Below are 20,335 nucleotides of genomic sequence, written 5' to 3' on the forward strand. Positions count from 1 at the left end.
TGGACTGCGGTTTATTTGTTGATGTGAGGTAGATGTAGGTCGTGGTGGACGACAAGCTGCATATTCCAAAAGGTGGAAGCGGTTAAGGTGATGAAATAAGTTGCTAGTGTTTCCGTACTTGGCCGGGATGTTTTTTTTGGCAAAGCTTACACACAACGGTGTTCTGATGTTGGTCAGACATAAAGAAACCAAAAAACTGCCACACTGGCGAGCTGGCATGTCCTTTTCATTCACAATCTCCTCATCGCCGGCAGGCACGGCACTCATTTTCACATGTGTTCGTGTGTTCTGATGTCACATGGCGATGGCGCAACCAAACCCCACAGCAATGCAACTTGTTATTGGCTGTTTGCTTGTCACTCGTAGCACGCTGCTTTATCAAGCCATATGATAGGCTGTTTATGATCCAGGGGCGGCGCACGCTTGAGGGTTGATCATGCAACCAAACCTCATATCTGTTTACATTTTAATGCATTTAAGTGAAACTATCGAGCGTTATATCGAACATTTTTTATATAGTTATCGATAAAGGTGTACCGTCAATAAATACCGATACCGTTTTATCGCCCAGCCCTACATATCACCACCTACTGGGCAGGAAGGACAATTTATCTGAAAAAAGGACTTAAATATTGATCTGATCTCACCCACACCTATCATGTTGCTTTTGAAGACATGGATTTAACCACTGAAGTTGTATGGATTACTTTTATGCTATCTTTATGTGCTTTTGGAGTTTCAAAGTTTTGGACCCTGTTTACTTGCATTATATGGACCTACAGAGCTGAGATATTCTTCAAAAAATCTTCGTTTGTGTTTCACAGAAGATAGAAAGTCATACACATCTGGGATGGCATGAGAGTGAGTAAATGATAAGAGAATTTAAATTTTTTGGGTGAACTATTCCTTTATGAAAGCTTAGCATCAAAATAAACAAAGTAGTATCAAGCATTTGTGTCTTGGTCATCATAGTGCCCAATCAGAACAAAATCTGTTTGCCATTTTGTATAGACCAGTAGAAAAACTACGTTTTGAGGAAGGTGCTGAAAAGATTTGTGTATTCAGCCTTAACATACCACACACATCATAGAAAAACATGGTTACCATCCACCTACTCCATCTAAAACCACCACGTATCTCCAGGCTCTAAAAGAAAAAACGGAGCTTCAGGCGCAACTGGCCACAGTGAGTACACAGCTGCAGGCTCAGGTGGAACAGACCCTGGCCAGCCAGGATAGGCAGAGTGCCCTCACCTCAGAGGTCACCACGCTACGCTCCAACTGCTCAGCGCTGGAGAAGGCCATGGTGGAACTTCAGGCCAGTCTGGAGGGGAAGAATGCCAGCCTGACCTCGGTGGGCAACGACCTGCAGCTGGCCGAGGAGCAGTACCAGAGGCTGATGGGTAAAGTGGAAGAGATGCAGCAAAGCCTGAACACCAAGGACAGCACAGGTGAGAACAGAGTGGTTGGCGAATACATCAGGGTTTAGCCTGAACATTTGGAATGCTCAGAAATGTCAGTCTAATTGGTTAATGCAACTCACTAAAGAGGGTCAGCCTGGTTATGTTACTTTAGATTTTATTAAATTGTAGTAATAGTAAATTTACTTTACTATTACTACAAAACTATTTTCATTGCTGTCACCATAGCATTCAGTGATATGAAGATACCTCCTCCAGACCAGCAGATGTTTGATCCATGTGTTCTCCTTAGTATGCCCACTTTCATATTTCCAAGTGCACATTTGTGTATTTAGCTCTATTTCTCTGTTTTTTCACCCAGTATCTGAGCTGCGGCAGCAGATGGGAGGCCTTCAGACGCAGCTTCAGCGGGTCCAGGCTGAGAGGAACGCTCTGCAGAGCAGACTGAAGACCTCGCAGGCAGAGGTGGACTCGCTGCAGCAGCTCCGCCTCTGGTACCAGCAGCAGCTGACTCTGGCACAGGAGGCACGCGTACGACTGCAGGGAGAGATGGCTAACATGCAGGTATAGTTACGCAACAAGGGTCCATTTGTGAGTTCAGGAAAATAATATTGTTTAAGACAGGATCCCCGAATATGATGATCCCCTTATGAGCAACCCCCTTCCAAAAAATAAAAAAGCACAACATTAAAACCACCTGCCTAATATTGTGTAGGTCCCCCTTGTGCCGCCAAAACAGCGCTAACCCGCTATTCTTCTCACCACAATTGTACAGAGCAGTTATCTGATTTATCGTAGACTTTGTCAATTCGAACCAGTCTGGCCATTCTCTGTTGACCTGTAGAGTAAATTCTAGAGACTGTTATGTGTGAAAATCCCAGGAGATAAGCAGTTACAGAAATACCCAAACCAGCCCGTCTGGCACCAACAATCATGCCACAGTCCAAATCACTGAGATCACATTTTTTCCCCATTCTGATGGTTGATGTGAACGTTAACTGAAGCTCCAGACCCGTATCTGCATGATTTTATGCACTGCACTGCTGCCACACGTTTGGCTGATTAGATAATCGCATGGATGATTGTTGGTGCCAGACGGGCTGGTTTGAGTATTTCTGTAACTGCTGATCTGAATTTACTCATAGAATTTACTCAGAATGGTGCCAAAAACAGAAAACATCCAGTGAGGGGCAGTTCTGTGGATGGAAACACCTGGTTGATGAGAGAGGTCAACAGAGAATGGCCAGACTGGTTCGAACTGACAAAGTTAACGGTAACTCAGATAACCGCTCTGTACAATTGTGGTGAGAAGAATATCATCTCAGAATGCTATTCTGATGCGGGTTGGCGCTGTTTTGGCGGCACAAGGGGGACCTACACAATATTAGGCAGGTGGTTTTAATGTTGTGGCTGATTGGTGTATTTTCATGTTTAAGGACTAATTTCTACTCTGTGAGAAAAGTAGTATGTGTGATATTATAAAGAGTGTGGGCGTCATTCATGAAACTTTCTTAAATACTGTATATGAGTAAATTTGCACGTAAAATGGACCTTCACAAAAGCTTTCTTCCGGATTCACAAACGCTTCGTTCCCCCCAGATTTGTTAGATAAATGTATGTTAGTGAATTACAAACATTTGTATATAAGAAAATGAGAAAATGCCATGTACTTATGCTGGAAAAACTATATAAACTTTATGAAGCAGAGTTGGGAATAGACTATACTTTGAAAAAATAAATGCAAGCATCAAAGAAACGTTTTAAATTAAGTATATGGTTTAAAAAGAGAACAACAAACCGCCTTTTTTTTTTTTACTAATTTATATTATTTTTAAGGTTAATTTTACTCTTTAAATATGTAGTGAATTTTATTTATTTATTTAATTTCACTACTATTAAAATGTTGTCATGGCAGTTTTTCTGATAGAACACAATACGTTTGGATCTCTTACGCATGATTTACACATGGTCGGGAGCAGGTATAAATTTAGTTCGTACCAACAACACTGAAAATACTAAAACTTTCATGAATTGTAATTCAGGAATTACGTCAGAACGGCTTTCCAAACGATTTACACAAATAATCGTTCTGCTCGTGTTTCATGAATGAGGCCCAATATGTTATTTGCAAAATGAAATAATTCAGTTTTATATTGCCATTGTACTAATGCCAAAAGAAATAATTAAAGGTGTAATCTCAGTAATTTTTCCCCCATTAAAAAAGTTTTACTCCTAATGAAATGAATTGTAATTTTGAAACATATATATATATATATATATATATAAAATCATGACCACTCACATGAGATGAGGACTTTAGTAATATCAGTAACCTTATAAAAGCCATTTTATTCTACATGGGAGAGGGGCGCCCTCATGGGGGCTGTCATTTTAGAATCACATGATCAGCTGAATACTACTCACTTAATCTTAGTAAGCGAATTGTTATTGGACACTTTCACTCTTGAATTAAATTAATCATGGCTGATTGTGAATAGTGAATTTCTACAATGGCATCTGTAACTGAAAACTATTCATTTTGAATGATGCTGCATCCACACCACTAGGTGCCACTGTAAGTCCAAGATGACAAGCTAAAAGTTACTGAGTGCACCTTTAAATCTGGGAAAAAAACAATGATTTAGTTACCCTTATGGTGGTGTTATACACCAAATATCTTGTGTTTACCCACTATTAGAGTAGATGAATAGATGTGATCAATTGTTGTCCTTAGAAAATAACATGGAAAAAGTAATAATGTCAAATTTGTTGAATGTTTACTATTTAAAAAAAAAAAAAGAAAAATAGAGATTTTTCCACTGACCCACAAACACCCCCCTGGGGGCCCTGGACCCCAGTTTAAAAAAAACCTAGTTTAAGAGAAGGCAGAAGACACTGTAAACCATACACTGTTGTAAACCATGCAATGTGTGTAGTTCTGGAAGAAAGTGTGATGGGGTGTAAATATGTGCATTTATGTAAATACTGAAAATATGTACATATTTACAATAATATGTTTATCAGAAAGGTTCACATGTAAAATGGCCATCTGTACTGTGTATTTGTTTGTATATTTACTTTCAGGCAGGCCAAATGACTCAGATCGGCATGTTAGAAAATCTGAAGATGGAGAACGTTACTCTGGCGCACCAACTCACAGAGTCGAAACATCGCTCTATAAAAGAAAAGGAAAGGATTGCTGTACAGTTACAGAGCATAGAGGTATGGCAAACTGATATTCACTTGTCAGTGTCAATCTCTCTTTTTTTGTTGTCATTTTAGTGTTGTATATTTTCTACAATTGCACATGATCTTCTGTTATTGTGTTAAACTGATTCTCTCTTGACCTAGGCGGACATGATGACACAAGAATCAGCCATACTTCAGATCCAGGAGGCGAAGACGATGGTGGAGGAAGATCTTCAGCACAAGCTGGAGGAGTTTGAAGATGAGCGTGAGCATCTGCTCAAACTAGCCAACACAGCCACAACACTGGAGAGAGAGCTAGAGCAGGTAACTAAACACTCACTGACACACTTACACATTGAAAGAGAAGCATGCAGTACTAACACCATGTTTTCCCCATTTATTGTGGATAAAGCAGCTTGTGGTTAAAGATTTGAGCTGGTTACCCATTTGGAATAGTTTATCCATGAGCTACGACTATTGTGCCCTTGAGCAAGACACTTAACCCCAGGTCACTCCAGTGGGATTGTCTGTGTAACCTAAGATAACTTTGTTTTCTGACAACATTTCCTCCAGCCCTGGTCGCTAGGTAAAATAAAGAGCCTGTTCTACTTTTCATCCGCTTTTTCATTTCATTTACTTTTTTCAGGTAAAACTCACTCTCTCCCAGAAAGACGCCCAGCTGGAGTCATTCCAGCGTGAGCACCTAGAGCTGATGAAGCAGCTCACCACTACTCAGGAGACTCTCCAAACCAAAGAGCAGGCCCTCAACCAGCTGGAGGCACGTTACGAGGAGCTCCAGGCCCATCTGGAAGAGCTGCAGGCAGATGCCACAGTTAAAGAAGAGACGCTGCAGTATCTCCAGAATGAGAAAATTGTCCTGGAAGTGGCTCTGCAAGCAGCGCGTGCAGATAAAAGCGAGCTTGATGAAGGAGCAGAGAGGCTGGGAGAGGAAGTGCTGCTGGCCTCCGATACACTTGACCAGCTCAGACAGGAAGTGCAGGTTAAAGCAACACAGGTGAGAGGTTTATAACTGAATTTGAGCATTGTGAGGACAGGTTTTGCACAAAAGGTTTTTGTCATAGGAAAATGGAGTTCAATGAGTTTAAGAAATAGCATTAAACATTAAAAGTGCTTTAAATAGCATTTTCCCCTCTCTTTGTCTCCAAGATTGAATCTCTACAAAAAGAGAATGGCACCCTCAAAAAACAAGCACAGAAACTAAAAGAGCAGTTCATGCAGCAAAAGGTATTTCTCACGTTTCAAAGTGTAGTCCATTAAAAACAGAATAAAATCCACATTTCAATGCCACCTTACCCTCTCTAAACTCCTTCATTTTGGGGACAGTTCACTCCAAAATGAAAATTCTCTTATGATTTACTCCCAGATGTGTATGACTTTCTTTCTTCTGCAGAGCACATGAAGATTTTTAAAAGAATATATCCGCTGTGTAGGTCCATTTAGTGCAAGTGAATGGTGGCCAGAACTCCAAAAAAATGCATAAAAGCAATCCATACGACTCCAGTGGTTAAATACATGTCTTCAAATGAGATATGATGGGTGTGGGTGGGAAACAGATCAATATTTAAGTCCTTTTTTACTATAAATTCTCCTCCTTGCCCAATAGGTGGCAATATACACGAGGAATGTGAGTCATCAAAAATAAAAGAAGTGAAAGTGGAGATTAAAAAAAAAAAAAAAAAGGACTTAAATATTGATCTCTCCCACACCTATCATTTACTGTAGCTTCTGACGGCATGGATTTAAACACTGGAGTCGTATGGATTACTTTTATGCTGCCTTTATGTGGTTTTTGGAGCTTCAAAGTTCTGGCCACCATTAATTTGTATTGTATAGACTTACAGAGCTGAGATGTTCTTCTAAAAATCTTAATTTGTGTGTTCTGCAGAAGAACGAAAGTCACGCACTTCTGGGATGGCAAAGAGGGTGAGTAAATGATGAGAGAATTTTCATTTTTGGGTGAACTATCCCTTTAAATCTTTCAAGCTGGTGGTGTTTTAATAACCCTGAAATTGGTCTTTCTGTCTGTTATTTGAAGAATTTTGTCATGATGACAACAATCAACCAAACAACATAATGGTAAAATCAAAGTTAAGATGTCATATTGTATTTGGTAGAAGTGTCCTTGCTCGCTTCCTGCAGGTGATGGTTGAAGCGTACAGGAGAGATGCCAGCTCCAAAGACCAGCTGATATCCGAGCTGAAGGCATCTAAGAAGCGTCTGGGGGCGGAGGTGAAGGGCCTGAAGCAGGAGCTGTTGAGAATGGAAGGAGAGAAGAAGAGTGCCGAGCAGGAACAGGCTCATCTGCAGAAGGAAGTGGAGAGAGTCCAGCAGCAGATGAACGGTCTGGAAGCCCATCTACAATCCGTAAAGACGGAAAGAGACCAACTTGACTGTCAACTGCAGGTACTCAACCTTGAGAGTTCACAAGTCAAGTAATTTTTATTTGTATAGAGCTTTTTTTTATTTCGAAGCAGCTTTACAGAAAATTGTGCTGTATTGTCTGTAATGCAGAGCAGCAATGCTAACATCTTCTCAGTTTAAGGATACAGCCTTTGTTTCCTATATACATATGTAGAGTATATCTTGACACGCTGGAGATGTTTTTGATCATCTCTATGCTGTATGCTTTAGTCTCTTCAGTTTGACCAGAACCAGCTGGCAGCAGTGACCGAAGAGAATGAAAGTCTGAGGAATAGGATCGAACAAATGCAAAATGAAGCCAGAAAGTGAGTCATCAATCACACCTCCTCTCATGCCATAAGGGTTTCCATAGTGATCACAGCTCAGTTTCTGAAATCATGGATGCATTATGTGACATGTAGGCAGCAGTGCCTGTGTTCCACCAAATTACTGTGTGGGAGCTCATGAGCTCTCATCTGAAGATTAGGATGCATCCTTCATGTTTTAACAGTTTAATAAGCAAAAAATTACCTCAAATCAATTTCCCATTTCTTACCATATGCGTCCAATCTGCCAAACTGCTTATATGACATCTTTTCAAATGCTGCCACCCTGCCCAATTTGGTGAACCATTCTTGAAATGAGGGAGCGCCAATTGACTTCCATCCTCTAAGAATCTGTCTACCCATCATTACTTTGGACCCAGCTTTTTGTATTTTTGTCACCTATCTTAATGAACGCCCCATCACCCAATATACATAGTCTGGGGCAGAATGAAATTTGAGTATCTAAAACCTAACAGATAAAATTCTGGACTCTTACCCAGAATTCTTGATTCTTAGCACAGAACCACAGAGCATGGGCTATGTCTCCATTCTCCAACTGACATTGCTAGCAGGTAGGTCTGTCTTTTAAACTAAGCCAAAACAATCTAGAGGGAGTCCAATAGAAACGATGCAAAATCTTAAACTGATTAAGGTGTACCCTTGCATCCCTAGACATAATTTTAACAATTTTTAAAATTCTTTCCCACTCCTCATCCTCCAATACCACATTCAAATCTCTTTCCCATAACCACTTAAGAACTGTTTAGGCCACAAATGTTTTCAGTAAAGCCCTGAATGTTTTTTATAACATGTAGTGATGTCAAAAGTACCAGTGCTTCGTATCAAGTTGATACAGAAATATAAATATGTGTTTTAATATTAAGTACTGTAATAAATGTATAATTTAATGAAACCGGTCTTATTCCACTATCAATAACACCTAATACTTTATCAATATCAATATTGATAATATCAATTCATATCCACAAAGTTCTGTGCTAAGCTTTGAATATTCACTGACCCTAGAACCACCCCTGCAGAGAATTAAGCCAAAATCCTTCTGCTTTAGCTGCAGGTTTTATTCCCATCCATAAAAACGCACTGTTATGTTCCTGTTCTTTGCTCTTCCAGGGCCATCTCGGATCAGAAGGTGAGAATGAAGCGTTTGGGCACAGATTTGACCAGCGCACAGAAGGAGATGAAGGCCAAGCATAAGGCCTATGAGAATGCAGTGGGCATTCTAAGCCGCAGGCTGCAGGAAGCCCTCACAGCCAAAGACACAGCTGAGGCTGAACTCAGCAAACTCAGAGCTCAGGTTTCAGAGGGAGGAAATAGCCAGGAACATCAGGTGAACTCTCAGTGATGCTCAACAATATTATATAGTACAATTCTAAGTCATTAAATTAGTCTTCAGCACTGTTACTGAAAGCATGGATACACCATGGTTATAACTCTTACCCTTTTCCTTGATCCACAATCCATACAGCTAACATTTTATGAGATTATAGTTGAGCGAAGAGTGAGTTTCTCTGTATTTTGGTATTTACTTAATGATGTGTATCTGTTGTCATTACTTCAGGCCAAGGTGGAGTCCCTACAGGCAGAGTTGCAGGCAGTGAGCCAGAGTAAAGCCATGCTGGAGAAAGAGCTGCAGGAGGTCATCACCCTTACCAGCACTGAGCTGGAGGAATATCAGGAGAAAGTGCTGGAATTGGAGGATGAAGTGAGGGATGAATACTAATTCAGTCAGGAAAGAGCTCAGTGAAATGATGCTTGTAGTCCAAGTCAAGGATTATTTATATCTGAATCGCAACCAGTATTTTTCTGTATGGTTGTTTTTCCTTTTTATGCAAATAACAAATAGTGGAAAATCCATTCCGGTTAGTGGACTAGAGTGATTAGAATTAAAGGCAAAAATGTTTTTCGGGGTTCCCATGGAGTGTAATCTCTTAAAAAAAAAAAAAAAAAAAAAAAATAATAATATATATTTTTTTTTAATCCATTATCCAGTAATCACAAATGACTGAAGAGTCATGGAAATGCACTGGTCATAAAGGTGTGGGAGCAAAATAACAGCAACTTTAAACATAATGTGCACTAAACGGCATCACTATACATTAAAGGAATAGTTCACCCAAAAATTTAAATTCTCTCATCATTTACTCATGCCATCCCAGATATGTATGGTTTTCTTTCTTCTGCAGAACACGTACAAAGATTTTTAGAAGAATATCTCAGCTCTGTAGGTCCATTTCATGCAAGTGAACTTTGAAGCTCTAAAAAGCACACAAAGGCAGCATAAAATTAATCCATAAAACTCCAGTGGTTAAATCCATGTCTTCTGAAGCAATATTATAAGTGTGGGTGAGAAACTGATCAATATTACACTACTGGTCAAAAGTTTTGAAACACTTACTCCTTTATTATTATTATTTAGAATAATAGTAAAGTCATCAAAACTATGGAATAACATAAACGGTACTATGGGAATTATGTTGTGACTAAACAAAATCCAAAATAAATCAGAACTGTGTTATATTTTAGCATTTTCAAAGTAGTCACCCTTTGCCTAGAATTTTCAGACATGTACTCTTGACATTTTCTCAACAAACTTCTTGAGAAGTTAAGAACCCCGGGATGCTTTTTAAACAGTATTGAAGGAGTTCCCATCTATGTTGGGCACTTATTAGCTGCTTTTCTTTATTATTTGGTCCAAGTCATCAATTTCAAAAACTTTTTTTTTTTATTACATTTTAGTTTTATAAAGAAATAAATTAATATGGTGGCACAATTATATTTTTGTCTACAAAACTAATTTCAAACATTTAAGCATACGCCTTCAGATCAAAAGATTTTTAAGATCATGAGAAACATTTCAGTCAAATGTTTCAAAACTTTTGACTGGTAGTGTATGTCGTTTTTTTAGTATAAATCTCCATTTTCATATTCACATTCTTTGTTTTTGGCAATTCCTATTCTTCATGCTTACCGCCCCCTACTGGGCAGGGAGGAGAACTTATAGTAAAAAAGGACTTAAATATTGATCTGTTTCTCACCCACACCTATCATATCGCTTCTGAAGACATGTATTTAACCAATGGATTACTTTACTGCTGCCTTTGTGCTTTTTGGAGCTTCAAAGTTCTGGCCACCATTCAGTTGCATGAAATGGACCTACAGAGCTGAGATATTCTTCAAAAAATCTTTGTTTGTGTCCCACAGAAGAAAGTAAGTCATACACATTTGGGATGGCATGAGGGTGAGTAAATGGTGAGAGAATTTTCATTTTTGAGTGAACTATTCCTTTAATTATTGCTATCAGTCTAGTTGGATAGTATGTGATGGTGCAAATGGTAATCTAGCAAATGGTATATAATGGTGGTGTTATTCAAATTAAACCTTTAGAATTGTAGTGTAACATATGGATTCTTTCCCTTTTTTGCCTACAGCTCCAAGAGTCACGAAATTTTAAAAAGAGAATACGTCGTCTGGAGGATGTGAATAAGAAGCTTGTGCTGGAGTTGGAGCATGAGAAAGGGAAACTGTCTGGTCTTGGGAAGTCCCATAGTGCATTGCGAGAACATGCCAATATTTTAGAGGCTGCACTGGCCAAGAGGGAAGCAGATCTGGTCCAGCTCAACCTGCAGGTGTGATGCTACATCATATCATCTCTTTATCACAGTCTATGATTAGCATGAATATTCTTACAAATGTGCCTAATATAGGTTGCTTTGTGTCATTTTGACATCTCTGTGACCTTTCTGAATCACTCTAGGTTCAGGCAGTATTAAAGCGTAAAGAAGAAGAGGACCAGCAGATGAGACAGTTGGTGCAGACGCTGCAGGCTGCTCTGGAGAAGGAGAAAATGAAAGTCAAAGATCTGACGGAGCAGGTAATTACATGATGAAATTGTGTCATGGCTTCAGATCTCAATACCAGCTGCATCCAGTTCCCCTTTAGAACTCCTGAAAGCTTTGTTTATTTTATTATGTGCTTATGTGTGACCTGTGTGTTTGTGTTTTTGCAGGTGGCAGAGGCCAAGCTGGAGGCCGCCCATAACCGCAGGCACTACAGAGCAGCCATGATGGAACTGAGTGAGATAAAGAAAGACCTGCAGGCCAAAGAAGAGCTTGTCAAAGCTCTGCAGAAAGAGGCTAAGACACTTGCGTAAGTCCTTGTTTACCAAAGCTCTGGGTTTTAAGATTACAGCTGCCTCTGAAATTCTGAAAATGCAATCACAGTCACAACTGCTGTCATATATCAAGAGATCCATAATTAAGTCAGCTCTTCTAGATTGTTGCACTGTTGGCCTGTAGGTTGTGAGATGAAGCATAGAGAAATTGATATATTGCAAAGGTCTTACAAAGCCACTCTTGAATATTGTTCTATCACTGAGTTTATAATAGTGGTTTATGAGCAGACCTCTAAATGTTTTGATGTCTCTTGTGTCTCTGCAACAGTGCTAAGGATGAGAAGCACTCTGAGGAGGTTTCTCATTTCCAGGAGGAGTTAGCTGATGCTCACACTCAACTCCAGATCCTACAGAAGCAACTGGACGATGAGCTCAACAAACAGCCCCTCACCAACCAAGAGGTACAGTGTTTTTGTGCTGTAAAAGTGGATTAATTGCACCACCAAAATGAAAACTCCGAGCCACTGAATCTCATAAACTGCGTTCCTGCCTCCCTACAGGTGGAGGATCTGAAGTGGGAGGTGGAGCAGAGACAGCGGGAGATTGAGACGCAGAAACAGCAGCTGGAGATGGTGGAACAGTGTCATCAGAGAGAGATGGACACCCTGCAGGAAACTCTACAGGTTAGATGCACCACCAGATGGTGCTACTTTTTTCAGCGTAGTGTCAGTTTGTAATGTGTAGGTATTTGCTGTGACGCTCTTCTTTTGAACCTTGTAATTTTTATTGTTTTGGTGTGTAGAGGATAAAGGTGGAGCTGGAGATGGTGCAGGAGGAGCTGAATGGCACACAGAAGGATAAATTCTTACTGCAGGCTAAAGTGGGAGAGCTGAGGAACAGTATGAAGACCGTTCTTCAGCAGAACAACCAGCTCAAACAGGACCTCAAAAACAGCAGGCTCAGAAAGGTACGACTAACTTTAATCTAGCCTTTATTCCATGAAAGCCTATAATCAGGATCAAAAATGTACTTTTTGCCACACCTGCCAATAGTGTCAATCGAGAACATTTCGAGAAAGAAAAGAGAAATAAATTGCAGCATATAGTCTCTTGCAACTGACTCAAAAGACTTCCTTAAAATTTTTGTTTTGATGACTTACCGTGAGGAAGATTGCGTGTATTTGATATACATGTGTATATAAGTATATACAGTAGATAATTATTTAATTTAAACTTTGTATTATGTTGCCGTTTCTAATTAAATTGGCAACTAACTTCTAAGTGTTAATTTTGGATCTAGAGGTTGACCGATAGTGGATTTTACCGATACCGATAACTAAGTTGGGCAGTCCCTGCCGATAACCAATTAAACAACCGATAGTTTTTAAAATTAATACTGAATGAAAAAATAACACGCAAAGTAAAATAGTGCAGAACTTTATTACAAAAATAAACAGTACTGACTGAACCATGAAAATGTATTGTACTTTTTTAATTGAAATATATATAAAAATATTAATATATATGAACTAATATTCAAATTTTAAAGTCAGCACAAGAGGGCGCAATAAATACATAAACCATTCAGCACCTTTATATTATTGCATAGAACATTTCTGTCCTGGCTGTTAAGAAAGAGCATTTCATTTTCAACTAATGTGCATAAAATAAATAAATAAAACGTTTTAGTCCATATTCTCAAATGTTAAGTCAAAAGTAAAGTGAGGGGGGAAAAAGCTTTAATAGACAGTTTACGTGGTGTTACACTTGCACTGATTTCTACTGCTCCAGACTCAAGCTTCATAATAACATGAAATACCACATTGTTTTTTATTCAGTACAGTTGTATATAGAGTAGAAATATTCACAGATAGCAATGGTATTCAGCTGAACTCGGTGGTGAAGCAGCTCCGACTATGAGGTCAGGGGCTGTTCAAACAGACAGAACACAACAGACTGGAACCGAAAGCGAGAATCTCGAGAGACACGTTTTCAAGTTGAACATCTTTCCTGACAAAGCATTTAAACAACTCATTGCTTAATCTGAGAAATGGTTGTAAGACAGCAAGACGCAACAGCCAAAGACCTCCACCAACTGTAAGGGGCTGTTCACACCGAACACTTTTGCAACCATCTATTTGTTTTTCTATGTAAACGCGTGCTAGACGAAAGTCTTAGTTTCCCTTTGTTTTTGTTTATTCAGCGTCTCGTGCAGGAGTGCTCTTTTTTTAGATGATGCATTGAAATCAGATGCGTTTCTGATTTGTTTATACGTTTCTCTTGGCTGTATAAAGATATTAATTTGCTTTTTCCCATCACTAGCATTAAATATGCAACTTAGCTGGCTAACAAATGCATAAACATGACCAGCTAGATATAAACTAATGCAAATAGATGGTAATAGATGGTAACAATCGTGACATTTAAACATCTGGGTAGGACTTGCGTGTATTTTTGTCACATTGTTCTAACTACTTGAGGTTAGCATAAATGTTAGCGTCCTCTCAGCCTTGTCGGCAAACATACTGCTGTTCTCTACTAATGCAGCATCTAGTCAACAAATTAATTACTTTATAATGATATGACAACGTATACTGTAGTGTACTGTATACATTTCATTGTTGATGATTTAAATCTGCATCTGAAGTGTTCCACTCTATGCAGAGTGTAGTCTCATGTGTCAAAACAAAAAGCACAAGGCATCAGTGAAGTGATAGTTTTTATTTTGCCTCTAGAGGCCACTCTCATACTGTATAATGACAGCGGACCCTTCCCAGCCGCTCCAGCACTGGACACAACAGGGAAAAACTATCAGTGTGGATTTTTGCTGATGACCGATAGTTCCAGAAATCTGTTAACGGTGCCGATTAATCGGCAAAACCGATATACCAGTCGACCTCTATTTGGATCCTACCTGTAATATATTGCACGCCTCTCTTGAATAGCCTAATCTAAATGGTCAATAGTGCCATCCAGCAGTTGGATATGTCTGAATAATGACCAGGGATAAAGTGGTATTTCTCCAGTCATCCGGGTATTGCGAGTCCTCTTTCCTACTTTCATAATCCCCCTTTCATATAGCTCTGCAATCTTTACAAGAAAGCTAATAAAATAATTTACACTCAAATCAATATCCATTACATCATTTCCATTTATTTATTTATTTATTTGGCAAGTAGTCCTGTAATAAGCAGGATAATGAGCAGTAAAAAGTGGGATAATTAGACAGTCATTTTTGCAATATAAACACCAACAGATGCAAACTGGAGGTGGAATTCAGCTGTTTCTGGAGACTCCGAGGTCTTCTCCTTCTCACATAATAATGTGATTTCATTTCAAATCAATGTTGCAATATAAACACCAACAGATCCAAACTGGAGGTGGAATTCAGCTGTGTCTGGAGACTCCGAGGTCTCTTTCTTCTCACATAATAATGTGATTTCATTTCAAATCAATGTTGTAATATAAACACCAACAGATCCAAACTGGAGGTGGAATTCAGCTGTGTCTGGAGACTCCGAGGTCTCTTTCTTCTCACATAATAATGTGATTTCATTTCAAATCAATGTTTCATATCCATTTAATTATTTATTATGTAGCCTTGAATAAGTGGGAATATACAATCTCCGCTCCACGTTGGGGTTCTGACCACCCTGACAGATTTTATTTAGCAATTAATGACTAGCCGATTATAGATTATCCGTTACGTAACACATTTATCCATGAGTAATCAGCCATGTAATGCATACATTTTCTGTGTCTAGTTGTATTAAGATTAAAAGTATAATGAGTATTCTCTGTGTTTTCACCCCCATATCAGCGGATGGATCTGAAGGGGGAGTCAACCCCAGCGACGCCAGTAAAAATCCCAGACTGCCCTGTTCCCGCTTCCCTTTTAGACGAACTGTTGAAACCCTCAACATCTGTTAATAAAGAACCTCTCAATAACCTCCACAACTGTCTGAGACAGCTGAAGTAAGATTCAAACACCATACCCGTTGATGTAAAAGTTTCACACATTTTATACAAGTAAAGCTACCACAACCAGAGAGCAGATGGTTCTTTTTTGAGGGCGTCTCCTTTCCAATTCCTGTGATTGTAATTTTTTGCAGGCTGGAGATGGACAGTCTTCAGAAGCAGATGGAAGAACACACGGTCACAGTGACGTCATTGGCAAGTGCAGAGGAAGAGCTCCACAGACTGGGTCTCCACGACGATAGTAGCAATGATTCATCCAATAAAGAGGCGAATGATGACGAAGTAAAGGGGGAGATGATGTCCTTATAAGACACAAAGAATCCTTTAAAGACACTGTCTGAGAGAGTTTTATATTCATTGGCACTTTAAAGAAAAAAGAAAAGTTTCTTTGTTTATTTGTTATCAACTGCCAATATTTGGCTTTCATTACAAAGAACGTTCGGATGAATGTTTGTGTTTCTTTGCACCATAGCTTTATTCTTTTGGGGGTAATATTGGTGTTTGTTTGTTTGTTTGTTGTGTTATTTCATTTGTCACCATTATTTATTTTCAGTGTGTAATTTACAGATCTGCTCTCTCCATCTGATCTCGCCATTTATCTCACTTGTAATTTCAAGTAGTCACTCACCTGACGTTCAGCTTTGATTTATTTTTTATTTTTTTCCTTTCTCATCTCATACGAGGTGAAGAAAGAGGACTGTGAGGGCTACTGCTAGGCTGCAAAGTCCTGCAGGAGTGAAAAAATCTATAGGCAACATCCACGGCCCTATTTGGTCAGATGTACATTTTATAAATCTGAATGATCATAATACACTGTCTGGTGGTATTTCGCACTTCCTGCATGGAGGATTCAGCAGCTGAACTGTTCTTCCATTCCTCTGTGCCTGTGAATGAGCTGATCTCTCATTCCAACACTGGAAAGATGCTTGTTAGGGCTGATCTCGAGCTGTTCCCTGCAATACAATACATTCATAATCCACAAAAGAATATGACCCATATCTATAAAGCATCTTAGTATCTGAGCATGGATCAGCTTTCCCATTTCCAGAATGCTGTTTTTGAGAGGTTGTAAACTGATCTTGGATCAGCATTCTTTTGTTTAGCTCAGGCCTCAGATCAACAACGTTTGAAGTCTACAGCAATGCTGACAATTTCCTGTCTACGTACACTCTGCACTGTATACCGCTTTACCTGTAAGTCTCAGAATTTAGGTTTACCTATAAAGGGATGGTTCAACCAAAAATAAAAATTCTGTCATGATTTATTCATGATACAACAACATGAGTGCGAGTAAATTTTGGGGGGAACTTTACCTTTAAGCCTATTTTGTTAAACATTCTCTGTCTCATTGTGGGAATCATAATGGGACTCTGGAGGCTGTAATTTCAATACCATAGTTCACATAGTTTTATTTCCCAGGAATTAAGAACATTTAAGCCTCAGGAATGTGTTGGCATTCTTTAGGAAATGGGAGATAGGGAGAAAGCAGTGACCCTTTTGTACAGGGTCATGAATACATCTCAGTACATCAGGTTATCTGGTTTATGCCATTGGTTTGACAGTTAACATGAAAGTTCTTCATTGCTCTTGATCTGTTTGAGTTTGACTCAACTAGGTCGATTTAGGGCTGCGCCTTAAAAGTGATACAGAATCCCTTAAATAATAGTAAAAATGTATAGCTTGAATGATCTTGCTTAAATATTTTTGTTGAGAGATCTTGGGAAATAATGTAAAATAGGTAATCTTGGATGAATGTGTTCTTGAAAGTGCTGTTGAGTGTGTTGTATGTATATACAGTACATAGGAAGGGTGTTGACTTGTATTGCACAACTGATAAAATAAAAGCTTACTGACTTTCAGGTATGGACAGATGTAAAATATTGTTACTTTTTGTTGGAAAACTGTTGGACTTTTTTGCCTATGTTGATACTATGTTCACTTATTTAAAAACATTTTCACCTCGCAAAATTCTCATGGATGGTTTGCCATTACAGCCTTAATTATTGGACATGTATGTATATTTTGGCAAATGCATTTAATAAGGTGTAATATTTTTGTCTTTCCCTGATGTCTTCATTTCACAAACGCTTATCGGTTTTCTGTACAGTAGGTCTGGACTTCAATGTGTAATTGGCTTGAACTGTTTACAAAGTACAAGTATGTTCTCAAATGGTGAGTTGCTGACATGTAATAACCTTTAGGCTGCTTCAAATGCTTAAAATGTAAATTTGTTAAAACGATCAATTAATATTAATAACTAAAGGGAGGGAACTGTTTTTAATTCTTTGAAAATATACTGTGTGTTAATACTGAACTGACCGTTAAAAGCATGAGTTTCTGTATAATGTTTCAATTAAGAAAACAGTTTAATTTTTTGCTTGCTCTGCATTTTAACATATTGATAATTATTGAGTGTAAAATATAAATCATTCTGTAAAACGATCACTTCTTGTCTTCTGTGAATATGTAATGTTTTTTTAGAAGAATACTATGATTTAAAAAAATAAAGCTCAAAATTAGATTTCAAGTCCAAATTTGATTCTGTCATTGGTTGTATTATAGCCTACATAATTTACATCATGTTAATCATCAGCGATAGTCCACAGTTGCTTTGAGGATGCATTTTGGTGTGTATTACAGTATTTGTCTATTTTATCTAATTGGTAATATGCAATAGCATTGACTATTGTTGTGCTATTTCTAAACTCTCCTCTCTAAACTTACACTATATTGCCAAAAGCATTCACTCACCCATCCAGATAATTAAATTCAGGTGTTCCAATCACTTCCATCGCCACAGGTGTATAAAATGAAGCACCTAGGCATGCAGACTGCTTCTACAAACATTTGTGAAAGAATGGGCCGCTCTCGGGAGCTCAGTGAATTCCAGCATGGTACTGTGATAGGATGCCACCTGTGCAACGAGTCCAGTCGTGAAATTTCCTCGCTACTAAATATTCCACAGGCAACTGTCAGTGGTATTATAACAAAGTGGAAGCGACTGGGAATGACAGCAACTCAGCCACGAAGTGGTAGGCCACGTAAAATGACAGAGCGGGGTCAGCGGATGCTGAGGTGCATAGTGCGCAGAGGTCGCCAACTTTCTGCAGAGTCAATCGCTACAGACCTCCAAAGTTCATGTGGCCTTCAGATTAGCTCAAGAACAGTGCGTAGAGAGCTTCATGGAATGGGTTTCCATGGTCGAGCAGCTGCATCCAAGCCATACATCACCAAGTGCAATGCAAAGCGTCGGATGCAGTGGTGTAAAGCACGCCGCCACTGGACTCTAGAGCAGTGGAGATGCGTTCTCTGGAGTGAAGAATCACGCTTCTCCATCTGGCAATCTGATGGACGAGTCTGGGTTTGGCGGTTGCCAGGAGAACGGTACTTGTCTGACTGCACTGTGCCAACTGTGAAGTTTGGTGGAGGGGGGATTATGGTGTGGGGTTGTTTTTCAGGAGCTGGGCTTGGCCCCTTAGTTCCAGTGAAAGGAACTCTGAATGCTTCAGCATACCAAGAGATTTTGGACAATTCCATGCTCCCAACTTTGTGGGAACAGTTTGGGGATGGCCCCTTCCTGTTCCAACATGACTGCGCATCAGTGCACAAAGCAAGGTCCATAAAGACGTGGATGAGCGAATTTGGTGTGGAAGAACTTGACTGGCCTGCACAGAGTTCTGACCTCAACCCGATAGAGCACCTTTGGGATGAATTAGAGCAAAGACTGCAAGCCAGGCCTTCTCGTCCAACATCAGTGTATGACCTCACAAATGCACTTCTGGAAGAATGGTCAAAAATTCCCATAAACACACTCCTAAACCTTGTGGAAAGCCTTCCCAGAAGAGTTGAAGCTGTTATAGCTGCAAAGGGTGGGCCGACGTCATATTAAACCCTATGGATTAAGAATAGGATGTCACTTAAGTTCATATGCGTCTAAAGGCAGATGAGTGAATACTTTTGGCAATATAGTGTATCTTCAGATACATTTTTATAAATCCCTGGCCATGTTCTGAATATCACATTACCATACTGCTCTTACTATTTCTGTAGGATACAGTAGGCTATGTGTACATTGCACAGTGTACAAACATGTATGCATGGAATAACTGGATGGCAATGTGCAGTATACAACAGAGCACACTGCATGGTATACTGTACATCACAATGCAATGTGACTAACCTTCCATTTCCAGTGTGACGAACTACAGTGATATCAATCTCAATTATTTTCAAATAAAAAATAAAATAAAATGTTTAAAAACTTTTTATATCTTGACTATATTATAAGCATTTCTGATTTATTCTGCCTGTAGAAAATCAACAGTGTACATTTTAGAGTTACAATTTTACATGCCTATTTCACAAATAAATCTCTATTGCCTTTTCCAGCAGTCAAAATTTGCACGTCCATGGCAACAAATCCATTCCTTCCCACTAATGTCAAACAATTTGTTGCAGTGTCACAGAGGATTAGGAATGTGCCATAATAGATATTTCTACCATCTAATGTTTTAGGAGAACATTATGTGCAAATAGGTCTTTTACTATTGAGGCGGCTTTAGCCCCAATTTTCCCTGTTATCTAAAATCATCTTAGTAAACTTATTTACTAAAATATTACCTGTTCAAAACTGTAAAAAAAAAAAAAATGTGTGTGAAAACCCGTTTGAGAGGAAAGAATACAGTTTGTGGCAAAGATGCAATATTACCCAGTGAAGCAAGTGGGAAAGCTAGAAAATATTATGAGCTTAGAGGCTAAATTTGAGAACATTTGGAATATTTAGGTCAAATTTGATTCATAAAATGTACCACACACACACACTCACACAAACACACACAGGGTTGGGAGGGTTAGTTTTGAAATGTATTCC

The 20,335-nt window shown here is 39.0% G+C and overlaps 1 protein-coding gene across 4 annotated transcripts in view; it reads left to right on the forward strand.

Annotated features, from left to right (window-relative positions):
* Window positions 1-17,999, forward strand: part of LOC127432313 (golgin subfamily A member 3-like) — a 29,269-nt gene extending 11,270 nt beyond the window's left edge. For all 4 annotated transcript variants that reach the window (XM_051683212.1, XM_051683216.1, XM_051683225.1 and 1 more), the window contains 18 exons: window positions 1,144-1,450; window positions 1,782-1,984; window positions 4,505-4,642; window positions 4,772-4,933; window positions 5,256-5,624; window positions 5,777-5,854; window positions 6,770-7,033; window positions 7,262-7,356; window positions 8,488-8,704; window positions 8,936-9,079; window positions 10,806-11,003; window positions 11,132-11,248; window positions 11,384-11,523; window positions 11,817-11,949; window positions 12,049-12,171; window positions 12,291-12,455; window positions 15,308-15,462; window positions 15,600-17,999. In XM_051683212.1, the coding sequence (XP_051539172.1) occupies window positions 1,144-1,450; window positions 1,782-1,984; window positions 4,505-4,642; window positions 4,772-4,933; window positions 5,256-5,624; window positions 5,777-5,854; window positions 6,770-7,033; window positions 7,262-7,356; window positions 8,488-8,704; window positions 8,936-9,079; window positions 10,806-11,003; window positions 11,132-11,248; window positions 11,384-11,523; window positions 11,817-11,949; window positions 12,049-12,171; window positions 12,291-12,455; window positions 15,308-15,462; window positions 15,600-15,774 (3,183 nt within the window). In that variant the 3' untranslated portion in view covers window positions 15,775-17,999. The remainder of the gene's footprint in view (window positions 1-1,143; window positions 1,451-1,781; window positions 1,985-4,504; window positions 4,643-4,771; window positions 4,934-5,255; window positions 5,625-5,776; window positions 5,855-6,769; window positions 7,034-7,261; window positions 7,357-8,487; window positions 8,705-8,935; window positions 9,080-10,805; window positions 11,004-11,131; window positions 11,249-11,383; window positions 11,524-11,816; window positions 11,950-12,048; window positions 12,172-12,290; window positions 12,456-15,307; window positions 15,463-15,599) is intronic.
* The last annotated feature ends 2,336 nt before the right edge of the window (window positions 18,000-20,335 follow it).

The sequence above is a fragment of the Myxocyprinus asiaticus genome, chromosome 4 (assembly GCF_019703515.2).
Source record: "Myxocyprinus asiaticus isolate MX2 ecotype Aquarium Trade chromosome 4, UBuf_Myxa_2, whole genome shotgun sequence".
NCBI lineage: Eukaryota > Metazoa > Chordata > Actinopteri > Cypriniformes > Catostomidae > Myxocyprinus > Myxocyprinus asiaticus.